This window comes from Heterodontus francisci, chromosome 36 (genome assembly GCF_036365525.1).
Source record: "Heterodontus francisci isolate sHetFra1 chromosome 36, sHetFra1.hap1, whole genome shotgun sequence".
Taxonomy (NCBI): domain Eukaryota; kingdom Metazoa; phylum Chordata; class Chondrichthyes; order Heterodontiformes; family Heterodontidae; genus Heterodontus; species Heterodontus francisci.
Window position 1 is genome coordinate 47571918 of NC_090406.1, and position 18359 is coordinate 47590276.

Here is an 18359-nt window from a genome sequence, read left to right on the forward strand (position 1 = left end):
GCACGTGGCACCAGGAGTAATCCAGAGATTACAACCTTTGAGGTTGTAACTTTTTAATCTGCTACCTAGCTCCCTAAATTCTTGTTGCAGGACCAAATCCCTCTTTCTACCTATGTCGTTGGTACCAATGTGTACCACAACTTCTGACTGTTCACCCTCCCCCTTCAGAATGTCCCGCAGCCGCTCCGTGACATCCTTGACCCTAGCACCAGGGAGGCTACATACCATCCTGGAGTCGCGTTCGCGGCCACAGAAATGCCTATCTGTACCCTCTTACGATAGAATCCCCTATCACTATAGCTCTCTCACTCTTTTTCCTCCCCTCCTGTGCAGCTGAGCCATCCGTGATGCCACAGGCTCGGCTCTTGCTGCATTCCCCTGAGAAGCTATCTCCCCCAACAGTATCCAAAGCGGAAAATCTGTTAGATAGGGAGATGGACCCAGGGGACAACTGCATTACCTGCCTAGTTCTGCTACTCTGCCTAGCGGTCAGCCATTCCCTTGCTGCCTGAGCACTCTTTACCTGGGGTGTGACCACCTCCCTGTACTTGCCATCAACGATGACCACAGCCTTGCGGATTCTCCACAGTGTCCCCAGCCGTCGCTCCAGATCCAAACTGCGGGTTTCGAGTTGGAGACACTTCCTGTACAAGTGTTCGCCCTGGACACTAGAAGTGCACCTGACTTCCCATATTGCACAGGAGGAGCATTCCAAGCTGCTGAGCTGCCCTCCCATGACTTACCTTTAATTTACTCCCTTAAATTACCCAAAAATTAGATTATTTCTACTAGGGACCTTGATTCCCCAACAAAAACACTACCTACTATATTAAGAAAAAACTGTAGACCTTTCTCTTTACTTTGGTTACTTACCCAGCTATTTAGAGTTATTCCATTAGAGCAGTTACTCACCAATCAATCACCTTGTAACATTCCTGTAACGTCACTGTTGACTTTTTCTTCTTTTTTCAAAATTCCGGCGCGCCTTGACTCCTCTCCACCCCTGGAAGTTAAGTCTTAAGAGTTCAGACTTCCTAGCCTTGCCACGGACAGTGATCCCAGACTGCTCAGCCATTTTTCTTAATTCCTCCATTGACAGTGCTTTTAACTTATCCCAAGTTACTTCACCCTGGCTTGGGCAGCTACTCGCTTCAGTTGCAGACCATGTTAGTATTCAAGCACACACAACCACAAGAAAACCTGTAATGAAATTGTGCTCTATTTTGATTGGGAACAATTTGGCTTCCCACTTCCAATTTCTCTCGTTTGTCTGTGGGTCAATTCCGGACGCTAGCATCCAAATTTCTGCTACGACCAGGTGAGAAAGGTGTCTAGGGGCCCCTCTCAGCCTTCACCTGGTCTTACCATAACAGTGTTTAATTTTAAACACACTATGATTTTAGCTTCTCCTTGGTGAATCCTTGTTCACCGCTTTCCAATTGTAAGGCAAAGAAACCAGCACAAACAAGCTTTCTTAGGTTTAAAGAAGAAAAGTTGAAATTTATTAAACTTATACTCTAAATAATGCCTACGGATGCGCGATGCGCCCCACGCTAGCATGCATACATGATACACACATGCAAAAAGACAAAAAAGAGAAGAAAAATAAAGTGGACAAGTTTGAGGCAATATCTGAAGAGTTTTTGTTACGGTTCTTCTAGCTCACCGTAGAGTTCTTGATTGTAGGTAGATCTTGCTTTTCGTTGGGGCCCAGTATTCTTTTAAACCTTGTTCGCTGCAGGAGACTTTTCTCTCTTCGGGTTCATGTGTCTTCAGTGGATTCAGAGGCTTATGAGAAAGAGATGGGAGCAGACAGGAGAGATCTTCTCAGTCCAGGAGCAGACACATTCAGTTCAAACTGTTGGTACAATTCGGAAAAAACCCAGGTTGTCAAGCAGGTTAGTCATGTGACTAACTGGTCTGACCTCATCACAGAATCACAGAATAATAGTGCAGAAGAGGCCCTTCGGCCCATCGAGTCTGCACCGATGCATTAAAACACCTGACCTGTCTACCTAATCCCATTTGCCAGCACTTGGCACATAGCCTTGAATGTTATGACGTGCCAAGTGCTCATCCAGGTACTTTTTAAAGGATGTGAGGCAACCTGCCTCTACCACCGTCCCAGGCAGGGCATTCCAGATGGTCACCACCCTCTGGGTAAAAAAGTTCTTCCTCAAATCCCCCTTAAACCTCCCGCCCATCACCTTAAAATTGTGACCCCTCGTAACTGACCCTTCAACTAAGGGAAACAGCTGCTCCCTATCCACCCTGTCCATGCCCCTCATAATCTTGTACACCTCGATCAGGTCACCCCTCAGTCTTCTCTGCTCCAGTAAAAACAACTGAAGCCTATCCAACCTCTCTTCATAGCTTAAATGTTCCATCCCAGGCATCATCCTGGTGAATCGCCTCTGCACCCCCTCCAATGCAATCACATCCTTCCTATAATGTGGCGACCAGAACTGCACACAGTACTCCAGCTGTGGCCTTACCAAAGTTCTGTACAACTCCAACATGACCTCCCTGATTTTGTAATCCATGCCTCGATTGATAAAGGCAAGTGTCCCATATGCCTTTTTCACCACCCTATTAACCTAACCTTCTGCCTTCAGAGATCTATGGACAAACACACCAAGGTCCCTTTGTTCCTCGGAACTTCCCAGTGTCAGGCCATTCATTGAATACTTTCGTGTCACATTACTCCTTCCAAAGTGCATCACCTCACACTTATCAGCGTTAAATTCTATCTGACACTTTTCTGCTCATTTGACCATCCCGTCTATATCCTCCTGTAACCTAAGACATTCCACCTCACTGTTAACCACTCAGCCAATTTTTGTGTCATCCGCGAACTAACTGATCCTACACCCCACATAGTCATCTACGTCGTTTATATAAATGACAAACAATAGGGGACCCAGCACAGATCCCGGTGGTATGCCACTGGACACTGGCTTCCAGTCACTAAAACAGCCATCTGTCATCACTCTCTGTCTCCTGCAGCTAAGCCAATTTTGAATCCACCTTATCAAGTTACCTTGTATCCCATGTGCATTTGCTTTCTTGATAAGTCTCCCATGTGGGACCTTGTCAAAGGCTTTGCTGAAATCCATGTAAACCACATCAACTGCACTACCCTCATCTGCACACCTGGTCACATGCTCAAAAAATTCAATCAAATTTGTTAGGCATGACCTCCCAAGTGGTGATAGATTCTCTCCTTCAGAATTTTCTCCAATAGTTTCCCTACCACTGACGTGAGACTCACTGGTCTGTAGTTCCCTGGCTTATCTCTACAACCTTTCTTAAATAGTGGGACCACATTAGCTGTTCTCCAGTCCTCTGGCACCTCCCCCGTGGCCAGAGAGGAATTAAAGATTAGGGTCAGAGCCCCTGCAAACTCCACCCTCGCCTCCCACAGCATCCTGGGACACAAATTGTCCAGACCTGGAGATTTGTCCACTTTTAAGCCTTCCAAAACCTCCAATACCTTGTCACTCCCTATGACAATTTGCTCAAGAACCTCACAGTCTCTCTCTCTAAGTTCCATATCTACATCCTCTTTCGCTTGGGTGAAGACAGATGTGAAGTATTCGTTCAACACCCTACCAATGTCCTCTGGCTCCACCCACAGATTTCCCCCTTGGTCCCTAATGGGTCCTACACTTTCCCTGGTTATCCTCTTCCCATTGATTATACTTATAGAATATCTTGGGATTTTCCCTACTTTTACCAGCCAGAGCTTTCTCATAGCCCCTCTCCTAATTGCTTTCTTAAGCTCCAACCTACACTTTCTGTGCTCCACTAATGCTTCCATTGATTTGCTCTCCTTGTATTTGCAAAAAGCCTCTCTTTTCCTTCTCATCGTACCCTGAATGTTTCTGGTCATCCATGGTTCTCTGGGCTTGTTGCTCCTAATTATTACCCTAGAGGGAACATATTGGGCCTGTACCCTCCCCATTTCCTTTTTGAATGCCCCCCACTGCTCTTCTGTAGATTTCCCGACAAGTAACTCTTTCCAGTCTACCTTGGTCAGATCCTGCCTTATTTTACTAAAATTCGCTCTCCTCCAATCCAAAACCTTTTTTTACAACTTGTCTATTTCTTTCTCCATAACAAGATTAAATTGTACCATGTCGTAGTCACTATCACCAAAATGCTCCCCCACCAACACATCAACCACCTGTCCGGCTTCATTCCCCAGAATTAGGCCCAGCACTGCACCCTCCCTTGTTGGATCCTCTACATATTGAGCTAAAAGGTTCTCCTGTATACATTTTAAGAACTCCACTCCATCTAAGCCCTTAACACAATGACTATCCCAATTAATGTTGGGAAAGTTGAAATCACCTAATATAATTACCCTATTATTATTTTTACACACCTCTGCAAATTACGCACATATTTGCTCCTCAATTTCCCGCTGACTATCTGGGGGTCTATAATAAACACCTAGAAATGTGGCTGTCACTTTTTTATTCCTAAACTCTATCCATAAAGCTTCATTTGATGCCCCGTCCAAGACACCATCTCTCCTTACTGCAGTAACTGACTCCTTAACTAATATTGCAATGCCCCCTCCTCTTTTACCCCCTCCTCTGTCTCACCTGAAGTTTCTATATCCCGGGATATTGAGCTGCCAATCCTGCCCCTCCCTCAACCATGGCTCCGTGATGGCTACTATATCACAATTCCACATGTCAATCATTGCCCTTAACTCATCCATTTTATCTGCAATACTCCTGGCATTAAAGTAGAGGCCTTCCATCCTTGAAACTTACTTCCGCTGTATTCCCTCTGACTTGTTCGCTTTCCTGTGTTTCGCTGTGTCCCTATTCTGCTAGGAGTCTGCATCCCCTCCCCCTGCCAAATTAGTTTAAACTCCTCCCAACAGCACTAGCAAACCCGCCAGCAAGGATGTTAGTCCCCCTCTGGTTCAGATGTAGACCGTCCCGCTTGTACAGGTCCCACCTTCCCCAGAAACGGTCCCAGTGGTCCAGGAATCTAAAACCCTCCCTCCTGCACCAACTCTTCAGCCACGCATTCATCTGTGCTATTCTCCTATTTCTATACTCGCTAGCACGTGGCACTGGGAGTAATCCAGAGATTACAACCCGAGAGGCCCTGCTTTTTAGTCCACTGCCTAACTCCCTGAATTCTTGATGCAAGACCTCATCCCTCTTTCTACCTGTCATTGGTACCAATGTGTACCATGACCTCTGCCTGATCACCCTCCCCCTTCAGGATGCCCTGCAGCCGTTCATTGACATCCTGGACCCTGGCACCAGGGAGGCAACACACCATCCTGCAGTCACGTTGACAGCCACAGTAGCGCCTATCTGTTCCCCTGACTATAGAATCCCCTGTTACTATTGCTCTTCCTCGCTTTCCCCCTTCTTGTGCAGACAGGCTGCTTGCGGTGCCAGAAGCTTGGCTCTGTCCGCACTCCCTGGAGGAACCAGCCTCATCAGCCTCCAAAATGGAATACCGATTTGCAAGCGGGACCCCAGAGGACTCCTGAACTACCTGCCTGATACTCTTGGACTGCCTGGTGGTCACCCATTCCCTTCCTTCCTCAAGTCCCTTCAGCTGCGGTGTGACCACCTCTCTATACGTGCTATTCACATTGCTCTCAGACTCGCGGATGCTTCACAGTGTTTCCAGCCGCCGTTCCAGCTCTGAAACCCATCTTGGATTGCACCACCTTAGCAGTCTCTGGAATGCTCCTCTTACACACAACTTGGTGATCAAGGTCCATTGTGGGTTGAATGTGTCAGGGAATGGTCCTTTGTCTTTCCAAGCATCATCTGTTAGCATGCAAATGTCTTTTCCAGCCACAGCTGATCTAACAAGTCCTTTCTTCACTCCAGTAACAGTTTAAAATCAATGTCATGACAAAATTAATGTGCCTCACTCTTGGCAGGTGGGGGCCGAGCATTACAACAGCAACACCCACATCCCATGAAAGAATTTTTAAAAATCCAAACTTAAAAATGAAACAAGCCAATAAGTTATTAAACTAACTGGCAAGTATAGGGGAAAGATCACATGAGCAAGCGTGACGCTGTCTTAATTTTTAAAGTTGAAGGCGGGGGGGAAGACAAAAGGAAGGTACAGACACTGGAGCCAGAAAGCAAAGTGTTCCAATCCCCCCTCCTCATGTATCATTTTCCTCACATTCACAGGCACACAAAATCACCCCAAAAATATAAAATTAGTACAACAGAAACGTTTTGCCAATATTTTGCTCTAACATTTTGAGGCAAACAAAACTACTCCTTGAAGAAGTCACTGTAGCAGTCATCTTAAATACCAAGACAGGGGTAACCCCAATAAACTTTAAATACCAATCCAGAGAATTCCAGGGTTTTGGCAGCTGAGTGGATTGCTCCAGTGATGAGTTACAGGCTAAATGCCCCGACAATTCCCAATTTGAGCACTGCTAAGTAAAAGTAGCTCACTCGGAAACATACAAAAGCTGCACAATTTCTCAACCTTGCTTTTTAAATGTGTATTGTTCCCATACTAGGGAGATGTCAGAGCCAGACATTGTTGCTTATAGGCACATTCTGCTGAGTTCAATCATTACACGGTGTTGACAGAAACAAGATTTCTCTGACAATTTTTACTGGTATTAATGGTTCTTTTAAAGAAAGGACTCATTGTTACTAGAGTTTAGGGTTTTCCTTAAAGCTGATACTTTAGCCACTTTACACTGTCAATGTAATGTTGTTGGCAGGTATCTCTTACTCCCACCACAGACAGCACCATTTAATGATCGGGACACACCAATGTCTCAACTGTATCTGCTGCTCTTCAGTTGCCAGCAAATGCACAGAGCTGGACTCTGCTGCCTTTCAGCATTAATCACTGGTCTCCTTTTAAACACAACAGTTTCCAACAGACTTAGGCAGCCGTAAGAAGCAAAACAAACAGGGAGAGTGGAACATACATTGGTTAGAAGTCTTCATTTGAGTCACTGCCCACTCTTATTGATTTTCAGTTTCTAAATATCTGTTGATCAGGGTCTCAGACAAGTACATAAAACAGACATGTTTTGGGCACCAATAACTCAGTAATCTCCTTCTGGAGGGTCTGGACAGTAGACATAGGAGAAACAGTTCTCAGCCTAGTGCAACAGAATCCCTCTCCAAAGTTGCTGTTTTGAATCAAGTTACCAAGACAACATGGAGGCAAGTGAAGTATCAGCAACTGGAAGAATATTCCCTACAATCTTCCGGGAACTCTGAGTTCCTCCAATTCTGGCCCCTTGCAGATCCATGACATCTTTGCCCCACCACCGGCAGTCATTCCTTCATCTGCCTATACCTTAAGCTCAGGAATTCCCTCCCTAAACCTCTCCACATCAATGTCTCTCTCCACCTTCAAATGTCAAGACTCCTCCAACAGCACCTTCCAAACTCACAACCTCTACCACCTAGAAGAAAAGGGCAGCAGACGCAAGTTCTCCTCCACGTCGCACACCATCCTGACTTGGAACTAGATCAACGATCCTTCACTGTTGCTGGGTCAAACTCCCGGAACTCCCTTCCTGACAGCACGGCGGATGTGCTTACACCACATGGATTGCAGCAGTTCAAGAAGACAGGTTATCACCACCCACTCAAGGGCAATTAGGGATGGGAAATAATGCTGGCCTTACTAATGACACTTGTATCCCAAGAATGAACAATAAAAAAGCACTCCTTAAAACCTACCTCTTCAACCAAGGTTTTGGTCATCTGTCCGACTATGTGCCTCAGTGTCAGTTTTTCTCTGATTATGTTCCTGTGAAGCGTCTTGGGACGTTTTGCTATAAAGGCACTGTATAAAAGTAAGCAGTAGTTGTTCTTGTTTCCCAGATAAGTCACATCTACCTTGATCAGCTCACAATATCCAAAGATAGATAAGAGTGGCAAATGCAATGTTAAAGATTCCTGCCCTGTGGAATTTGCAGCAGTGTTAACCAGCTTCCACCAAGTTTTGATACAGGCCATTTTTAAATAAATCCCCAGCATTAATTTATTAACATTGGTTACAAGCTTAAAAATGTGTTTGGAGATGAGGTACAACACTGTCAGCCCCAATTCTGTGACATGTGGTCCCTGTAGACACCACTTTCCACAGAGTGCATAGAACTAACCTACAAAACTCTGCCAGTAATTAAACACTCATTTATTGTTCAATATTGCCATCATAGCAAGCATCCTACATTACAGGAAGCAGTAACGGTCTTGTAGGCTTCTGTTTCTTACCTTTCCTAGGATAACATCAGAAAGACCAGATTTCTTCAGGAACAAGGCTGCTTCATTGGGCCCAACTTTTCCTGTATGAGCTGGATCCACCTATGCAACAGAAACACCCATTCAGTACACATCGTTCACCCGCTAGACAAGCACTTTTCCTCCTCTCCCAGTAAATCAGGTAAAATCTTCAGCACAGATTGCTACTGAACTCAAACAATTTAAAATGCTTAATACATTGTAAAATAACAAATTTAAGTGTCATCCTTGGCTCACTGATAGCACTCTCACTTGAGTCAGAAGGTTATGGGTTCAAGTCAAACTCTAGAGACTTAAAGACACAATCTAGGCTGGCACTTCAGTGTACTACTGAATGAGTGCTGTACTTCAAATGATGTGTTAAACTGATATCCATCTGCCCTCTCAGGTGGATGTAAAATATCCCACAGCATTAATTAAAGAGAAGGAGCATTCTCGTGCTGTCTTGGACAATATTTATCCTTCAACCAACACCTAAAACAGATAATTATTTATTTCATTCCAATTTGCGAGACCTTGGTGCGCACAAATGGGCTGCCGCGTTTCCTACATTACAAAAAGTACTTCATTGGATGTAAAATGCTTTGGAATATCTTGAGGTAGTGAGAGACGCTATAAAAATGCAAGTTTCCTACCTTTCTTCTAGGCTGCTGATAACAAAGTGGGATTGGAAAGATACCTGACCATGTGTGATTTTTGTTGAAGCAGGTTTACCTGGTTTCTCATGATTTGACAGCGCTCTGCAGCACCTCTAACCCACCCACCCACTGCTGCTCTACCCACCTGTGTCCCAACACTGTGGAGCTAAAAACACTCCATTGGAACTTTAACAAACAGTCCCAAATATCTCCAAATCTCAGAGTCATCAAAACTTGTTACATTGGATTTTAATAAGCAAGACATTATCTTCAACAATTTCATTAAGGTTCACCCTCCCTGCCAAGTAGAACAGGATTAAAGTCCATGCACAATTACTTTGCTATAAAGTATGTTCTATTAAGTGATTTTGTCATAAATGGCTTCTACTGTACATCAATTTTCATCCTGCACCAAATGATCATTTTTAATGGGATACTAAACACCCACAAGTTCTGCATCAACAACTTGCATTTATATAAGTTACCATTAACATAGTACCTAACTCATACTAAGTCCTGTTGACCCATCACCCCTGTGTTCGCTGACCTACATTGGTCCCTAGTCCAGCAACGCTTTCATTTTAAAACACTCATTCTCACTTTCAAATCTCTTCATGGGCCATGCCCCTCTTTGTAACTTTGTCCAGCCCAACAACCCCAAGATCTCTGTGCTCCTCCAACTCTGGTCTCTCGTGTATCACCTGATTTCTTTTGATTCCACCATTAGCAGCCTGCCTTCAGCTGCCTGGACCGTAAGCTCTGGAATTCTTTCCTTAAACCTCTCACCCTTCTCCTTTAAGACACTCCCTAAAACCTAGCTCCAATCAAGCTTTTGGTTACCTATCCTAATACCTCTTTATGAGGCTCAGTGTCAAATTCTATTTTGACGATCGCTCCTGTAAAGTGCCTTGGGATGTTTTACTACATTAAAGGTGCTACTGTTGTTGTTGTAAACATCCCAAATACTTAGCAAAAAACAGATTCTGAAGGCAGTGGAAAATGACTGAAAGCAAGTCCAAACAAATAGGCTTTAAAAGAGGCTTTTAAAAAAGGTAGAAAAAGTAACAAAGCACAACATTTAGAAAGGGGGCTATGAGGTTCAGACAATACAGTCAACACGGCTGGAGGCAATCCACAGATAGAGTGGAGAATGGACAGGAGGCCAGAGACGGAAGACAACAGGTTGAAGCGTGAACAGAAGAGGGTGTAGAATTAGAATGTAAAAATGTAGGGGCATAATTGGCCATTTGACCCCCTGAGTCTGCTCCATCTTTCAATAAGATCATTGATTATCTTCCTCCTAATCTACACTTTCCCGCACTATCCACATATCTCTTGCTTCCCTCAGTATCCAAAAACCTATCGATCGCTGACTTGAATATACTTGACAAGAGCTCTCTGGAGTAAAGAATTCTAAAAGGTTCACAACCTTCTGAGTGAAGACATTTCTCATCTCAGTCCTGACACTGAGGTAGGATGGAGTGAGGTCACTGAAGGATTTTTAAACAAGAGGAGGATTTAGGATCCAGTGCATTGGAGACAGTGAGACAGACACAGGACGCCAGCCACATACAATACTGGCAAGCACCAAGTCAAAGGTCAGTGGTCGGGTGGCCAGGAGAGGGGTGGGGTGATTAACAAGGGAACAGGAGATAGGCTGTTGAGAGCTGTGGAGAAACTACAGAGTGAAATATGTTTTCTGCCCCCACCTCCCAAGGATGAGAATGGGGAAGAGGTGCAAACAGCAGCTGCAAGCACAGTCACAATCTTGGAGACAGCATGGCTAAGTTCCTTGTATTTCACAAGGATGAAGCAACTGGAGAAGGGAAAGGAGTCACGACCCAATGATACCCAGAGAATAATATGGCCATTGATGGAGAAGTTATTGTAATGAGAAATGTCAAGCCGGATCTGGCAGTGGACAATCAGATGATCTTGCAATGGGTTCACTTGAGATTGCAGCACTTATGAAGGAGAGAACTACACGGAAAGGGAGTGAAAGGCAGGTGTGGGATACTTGAGTCACAGTGGGGACAAGAGTGTCAAAGGCAAAACCAAGGAAGCTAAATAGCTCAACTGTGACTCTGGTAAATGAAGGGCTAGAGTTACAGAGCTGCAGCATATGGTCAGGGAGTTAGGTTTGCAGGGGCATTTTATTTTGGGTAAGCAGGCCAAGGGGACATGGGCAGAAAGCGAGAAATGAGGAAGCGATCAGAGATAGTCTTGTCAATGATCGAGAGCTATGCATGAGTCAAATCAGTGACAAATGACACATGTTGCAAAAATCCCCATCACTAAGGAGCCAATGTCAGGAAAATGTAAATACAGGGGAAGAAATGTAAAATATCTCATTTCAATCTTTTTTGAAAACCTCAAATGATGTCTGGCCTCATTTGGTGCTGGTCATTGGTTTTAGTTGTAGACTTTACAAATAACTTTGCATTTGGACATTTTTATTACAAGTGTAAATCTAGTGCCTCAAATGAATCGAATGCCCCCTCTTTATTTTAACAAATGCAGTGCCTCATGAATAGAAGTTGCTTAACTTTCCTGCAGACTAATGTTCAGATCAAAAAGAATTCAGTACTTATTATTATGGATGCAGTTCCTATTTTACCGAATAATCTGAAAAGAGAAAGTCCCTTAAGTTTAGAGTTTTGTTGTAGGGCCCCCAGAGCTAAGATAGCTATATAATGCACAATATCAGATACAGACATTGGTTTTGGGTGGCTCACCCTTCAATCATTACCCTCCCCCAAGACAAAGCACCAATACCTCCCAAGGTCAAGAACAGAACTTTGAATGGAGGTCAGGAAACACATAACTGCATCACAACCCATGACAGCAGTAACCATAATTTTCATGTGGATAGTATTTACATGGGCTCAACGTAGAGGCAGTCTGAACTAGTTTTATAAGCAACTGAGACGGTTTCATCTTTCTTCAGTGCCACAATATAACTTGTTTAACAATGGGGTGCTTACAGCCAACCCTCAACTATATGTGGCTGAATACCTTATCTGAATATTTGGAGCTTAAATCTGACTACAAATAATCTATCCTCTCAATTACGTTTTACCTCAATTTCTTTTTTAAGAGAGTAACTTTTCTTAAAGATTTTCCATCTTTTAAAGCTATCCCTCCTAATGGTTCCTCCTTTAGCTCAGGGTCCATTTTTGCCCAATTATAGATCTGTAAAGTACCTTGGGACACTGTTCTATGTTAATGGCACTATATAAATGCAATTTGCTGTTGCATTTCCTTCCCCTCCCTCCCCAGCCTCAGACATACTGAAGTAACGAAGTAAAATGCCCCTGGACCTCTGCCCATGGTGCTCTGTAACTGATTTCAGCAATTGCAGAGTTACCCTAAGAGACTGACTTGCTGGTTTTACCTCCGCTTCCCTGTTTGCTAAGTGGAAGGGGTTGAGGGGATAGGGGGATGGTAGGGAAGGTGAGACACTGGTCAAGCTTCCACTTGGCATCTCACCCAACCAATGTCAAGAACATGGGAAATCTTGGCGATCAGCAAGGATACAGAGTGTTCAGGAGGATATTAAGTGGGTGGCCATCCAGCAGGGTAGGAAGAGGCAGGTAGTGCAGGAACCCTCTGGGAATGTGGCCATCTCAAACCAGTTTTAAGCACTGACTACCAATGAGGCCAACAACACCTTGGGGAATGCAGTCTAAAGAACATCCATGGTACTGTAGGATAAATGACTCCACAGGGTGACACAGCCAAGTGTATAAATGCAGCGGTCATAGGGGATTTGACAGTCAGGGGATGGATAGTCAGGCATTTGTGCAACCACTATGAGTCCTGCATGGTGTGTCACCTGGCTGGTGCTGGGGTAAAGGAAATCACTAAGAGGTTGCAGTATATTTTGATGGGGAGGGGAATACAGAGAAGAGAATCAACAATTATTTGCATTCATATAGCACCTTCAACATAATAAAATGTCCTAAGGTGCTTCACAGGAGCATTATAAAGCAAACACATTGACACCAAACGACATAAGGAGATATTAGGGCAGAGATCAAAAGCTTGGTCAAAGGGATAGGTTTTAAGGAGCATTTTAAAACAAGAAAGCAAGGTAAAGAGGTGGAGGGGTTTAGGAAGGGAGATCCAGGGTTTAGGGCATTGGCAGCTTTGAAGCACAGTCACCAATGGTGGAGCAATTAAATGAGGGATGCTCAAGAGGCCAGATTTAGTGGAATGGAGATATCTTGAAGTGTTGCAGGACTGGAGGAGATTACAGAGATAGGGAGGGTCAGGGCCATGGAAGCATTTGAAAATAAGGATGAGAATTTTAAAATCAAGATGTCACTTAACCGATATACATCAGCGAGCTCAGGGGTGATGGGTAAACAGGACTTAATGTGAGTTAGAACACAGGCAGAGTTTTGGATGATGTCAATTTACAGAATATAGAATGTTGGAGGCCAGCCAGGAGTGCATTGGGATGGTCAAGTCTAGAGGTAACAAAGGCACAGTTGAGGGTTTCGGCAGCAGTTGAGCTGAGGCAGGGACAGAGTCAGGGGGTGTTACAGAGGTGAAAATAGGCAGTCATAGTGTTGACGCGGATATGTGGTCAGTAGCTCGTCGTGCTGTCAAATATGATACCAAGGTTGCAAACAGTCTGGTCAAGTTTCAGTCAGTTGCCAAGGAAAGGGATGGAGTCAGTCACTAGGGAAAGGAGTTTGTAGTCAAACAGCTAGAAGCCATGGTCCATTGTGGGAACCAATGAAATAGGAAGTAATAGGGCTGAGGTCTAGCAGGCAGAGCTTCAGGAGGTAGGGAGGAAGTTTAAAAAGCAGGACCTCAAATGTAATAATCTCTGAATTACTCCTGGTGCCATGCGCTCGTGAGTATAGGGATAGTGGGATAAAACAGATTAAAAGCATGGCTGGAGAAATGGTGCAGCAGGGAGGGCTTCAGAACCAGGTCTGGTGCAGAAGGGACCTGTTCAAGGTTGCATCTCAACAGAGCTGGCATCAATGTCCTTGCAGGAAGGTTAGCTAATACTAAAAGCAAAATACTGCGGATGCTGGAAATCTGAAATAAAAACAAGAAATGCTGGAACCACTCAGCAGGTCTGGCAGCATCTGTGGAAAGAGAAGCAGAGTTAACGTTTCGGGTCAGTGACCCTTCTTCGGAACTGTTGGGGAAGGTTTAAACTAATTTGGCAGGGGGTGGGCACCAGGATGAAACATTAGAGAGAAAAAACAAGGTGCACAAAGGACTGGGAGACACAAAATAGCACTAAAGTAAAGAATAGCTCAGAAGTAGGAGGGATCAGACAGCAGGCAAATGACAGGCTGCTTTCCCACAGGCCTGCTGCCTTTGTTCTTCTCAGTGGTAGAGGTTGCAGATTTGGGAGGTTTTGTCAAAGGAGCCTTATCCAATTACTGTAGTGCATCTTGTAGGTGGTACACAATGAGCCACGTTGCACTGGTGGTGGAAGGAGTGAATGTTTTACGGTGGAAAGTATTCCATCACACTCCTGTCCTGTGCCTTGTAGATGGCGGAAAGGCTTTGGGGAAACACAGAATACCCAGCCTCTGACCTGCTCTTGTAGCCATAGTATTTAATGCGGCTGGTCCAGTTAAGGTTTTGACCAACGGTGACCCGCCCCCCCAGGAGGTTGTTGATGAGGTATTTGACAATGGTAGTGACATTGAATGTTAAAGGGAGGTGGTTTAGACTCTTGTTGTTGGAGATGGTCATTGTCTGGCTCTTGTGTAGTGTGAATGTTACTGCAACAGTATGTCCTAGAACCAAAATGGGGGCATGTCATATTAGATTTCATTACTCATAATGAGCCAGACCCAGATTTAGTTAACAGATTAACAGCAGTTTAATATTTATAGCAATAAATTGAGTTCAATGTCATATTTGAAAGGGAGCTGTGAAAAACAACAACTAAGATCCTAGATTTAAGGCCGACTTCAGCAGGATGAAACAGAGACTGTCCACAGTAAACTGGGTAAATTGGTTACTGGGTAAATTGACAAAAGATTAGCAGCAGGTGTTCAAAAAAGAATTTAACGTGTTACAGAACTAAGTCATACCCCAAAGGAGCAACAGCTCTACTTGCTATAAAAAAAGCAGTCATAGATGACCACAGAGCTAAGAGACAAAACTAAAAAACGTATACAGAAAATTGTTACAACCTCAGTGAGATCGCTAACATGAAAAACGCAAGATATGAACCCCCAGACCAATTTAAAGAATTACACAAGATTTCATATTTTAAGACTTTTATTACAACAGCTAAGCTAAAATAAATCCCCATTAACTAACTAGTTTAAGCAGCTGATACCCCAAATTAGAAAGAAAGGTATTTTCTTATTAAAATACTTGAAAAGTCACACCACACTTATACATTCCACACTCCTTTTTGATGGTGAAATCCTTTACGGTTAAAAGTCCCCAATTTCTGCCAATTACAATGAGTTGGATCTCCCAGACCTTTTCCAAAATCAATGTCCTTTCTACTCATCTTTCCAAGCACATCTGACCTAGACATCCACGAATTAGGCAACTCCTACTGATCTTCTACTTCTCCACAAGTTTCAACTTTCAAAACAGTTTCGGTCTTCGCAGCCTTTTGCTCTATCAGGCTTCCCCCTCTCTCTCCCAGCCACCACTGGTTGTCTTCCTTACAGTCTGCTCTGAGGCTTCAATCGCTGGGTTCCCTTCTTACAGCCTTCAGTAAATCTGTTAAATTTATCTGGACTCAAAAGTCAATAGCCTATTGTCCTTTTTCAATATCTAAAGTCCAGAAGTCTGGTTTCACAGAGCCACCAGGGCCTTCCATTATTCCCAGGTGTTAACAGCAGCCTGGTACATTTGCATCTTCAGAATCACTCACTCCTTGTTTATGGCCCGAAAGTCTGGGAGGTGAAACCCACTGTTCTTCAGGTGTTACCCCTGCAGTGTCTCTTTTTCAAAAAAATTATTTTATCTGTGTTTTCTGTTGTCCAAGATTTCTACCTTGTCCTTAGGGAGAGTGGATGTGAAGTCAGCTGACTTCTCATAATTCATCTTAAACTTTTTTAAAATCACAGTTTTTAAAACAAAATCATGTTACAAAGTGCAGCATTCATAACAAAAATACAAAGAATAGCCAAGATCCTGGTGAATTTAGAGATACAATGAACTAACAATATAGATAGCAAGAGCTACAAAAGAGAGTATGAAAAGAAACTTGCAAGGATTATCAAAATCAACTCCAAAACTTTTTACAATTATGTTAGGAAGAGGATGGTCAAGAGCAATGTGGACCCCTTAAATAAAAGCAAAATACTGCAGATGCTGGAAATCTGAAATAAAAACAAGAAATGCTGGAACCACTCAGCAGGTCTGGCAGCATCTGTGGAAAGAGAAGCAGAGTTAACGTTTCGGGTCAGTGACCCTTCATCGGAACTGACAAATATTAGAAAAGTCACAGGTTATAAGCAAGTGAGGTGAGAGTGGGGCAAGAGATAACTAAGGAGGTCTAGATTGGACCAGGCCACATAGCTGACCAAAAGGTCACAGAGCAAAGGCAAACAATATGTTAATGGTGTGTTGAAAGACAAAGCATTAGTACAGATTAAGTGTAAATACACTGAATATTGAACAGCAGCAAGTGCAAACCTGAAAAAAAACAGTGGGTAAGCAAACTGAACAAACTAAGATGAAATGAAATAAATGCAAAAAAAAAGATTGTAAAAAATGTAAAAAAAAGAATGGGGAAAAAAAGGAAGAAAAAATAACTAAAAATGAAAGTAAAATGGGGGGCTGTCATGCTCTGAAATTATTGAACTCAATGTTCAGTCCGGCAGGCTGTAGTGTGCCTAATCGGTAAATGAGATGCTGTTCCTCGAGCTTGCGTTGATGTTCACTGGAACACTGCAGCAATCCCAGGACAGAGATGTGAGCATGAGAGCAGGGGGGAGTGTTGAAATGGCAAGCAACCGGAAGCTCAGGGTCCTGCTTGCGGACTGAGCGGAGATGTTCCGCAAAGCGGTCACCCAGTCTGCGCTTGGTCTCCCCAATGTACCCCTTAAAAACCTATAACACTGATATTGTAAAAGTAAATAAGGAAATGGCATACTTGCTGAATATTTACTGTGTCAATATTTACAATAGAGGAAGAGGAAAATATGCCAGAAATCCCAAGGAAACTGAATCAGGAACAGGGACTGACCAAAAACTCACGTAAGCAAAATAACAGTAATGAAGAAAATAATGGCACTCAAGCGTGGTTTCCATCAATGATTTTAAATGAAGTATGCTAGTACATTCCAGATGTTCCAACTATAATCTTCTAAAGTTCTCTCGATTCAAGAGCCAATCCTTTACATTGGAAAATTGTACATCACTCCACTAGTTAAGGAAGTTGAAAGAGGGAAGCCAAGGACTTATAGACCAGTTAGCCTAAAATCTGTTGTTGGTAAATGGCTGGAATCTACAACAGAACACACTGAAAATTTCCAGTTAATCAGAGAGAACCAGCATGGAAATGAAAATGAAAGATCATGCCTGACAAACCTGAATGTTTATGAATGTTATTTATATGAACTTCCTGAAGGTATTTGATAGAAATCCCACATAAGAGCCTGTAAGCTACAGCTGAAGCTCATGGAATTGAAGGCAAATTATTGACCTGGTGAAGAAACTGACTGAGCAGCAGGAGACAAAGAATAAGGATAATGGGCAGGTAATCTAATCGATAGGATGGTGGTGCCCCATAGGGATCTTTGTTGTGGCTTCAACTATTCACTGCATTTATTAAAGGCTTAGATGATGAGGTAGAGAGCAACATATCCAAGTTTGCATTTCCTGGAAGTTCTTGCCCATTCACTTAGCCTGTCCAAGTCCCCTTGAAGCTTCCTTACCTCCTCCTCACAACTTACATTCCCACCTAGTTTTGTGTCATCAGCAAATTTGGAAATATATTCGGTCCCCACATCCAAATCATTTATATAAACTGTGAATAGTTGTGGCCCCTGCACTGATCCTTGCAGTACCCCATTAGTAACAGCCTGCCATCCTGAGAATGACCCATTTATTCCTAATCTCTGTTTTCTGTCTGTTAACCAATTTTCAATCCATACCAGTATATTACCCCCAATCCCATGTGCTCTAATTTTGTTTACTAACCTCCTGTGTGGGACCTTATCAAAAGCCTTCTGAAAATCCAAATACACCATAACCACTGGTTCTCCTTTACCTGCTACAAGCAACATCCACAAAAAATTCCCACAGGTTTGTCGAACATGATTTCTCTTTCATAAATCCATGTTGACTCTGCCAAATCATACCATTATTTTCCAAATATCTAGTTATCATATCCTTTCTAACATTTTCCCTACTACTGACATCAACTAACAGGTCTGTAGCTCCCTGCTTTCTCTCTCACTCCTTTCTTAAATAATGGGGTTACATT

At 43.4% G+C, this 18359-nt stretch overlaps 1 protein-coding gene across 11 annotated transcripts in view; it reads right to left on the reverse strand.

Moving 5' to 3' along the window:
• Positions 1-18359, reverse strand: part of eps15l1a (epidermal growth factor receptor pathway substrate 15-like 1a) — a 419830-nt gene that overhangs the window by 350958 nt on the left and 50513 nt on the right. For 9 of the 11 annotated variants that reach the window (XM_068016623.1, XM_068016624.1, XM_068016633.1 and 6 more), the window contains one exon: positions 8259-8348. In XM_068016623.1, coding sequence (XP_067872724.1) covers positions 8259-8348 — 90 coding nt within the window. Of the gene's footprint in view, positions 1-7721; positions 7828-8258; positions 8349-18359 lie in introns of those variants that run through there. The other 2 variants (XM_068016630.1, XM_068016631.1) reach the window with 2 other exon arrangements.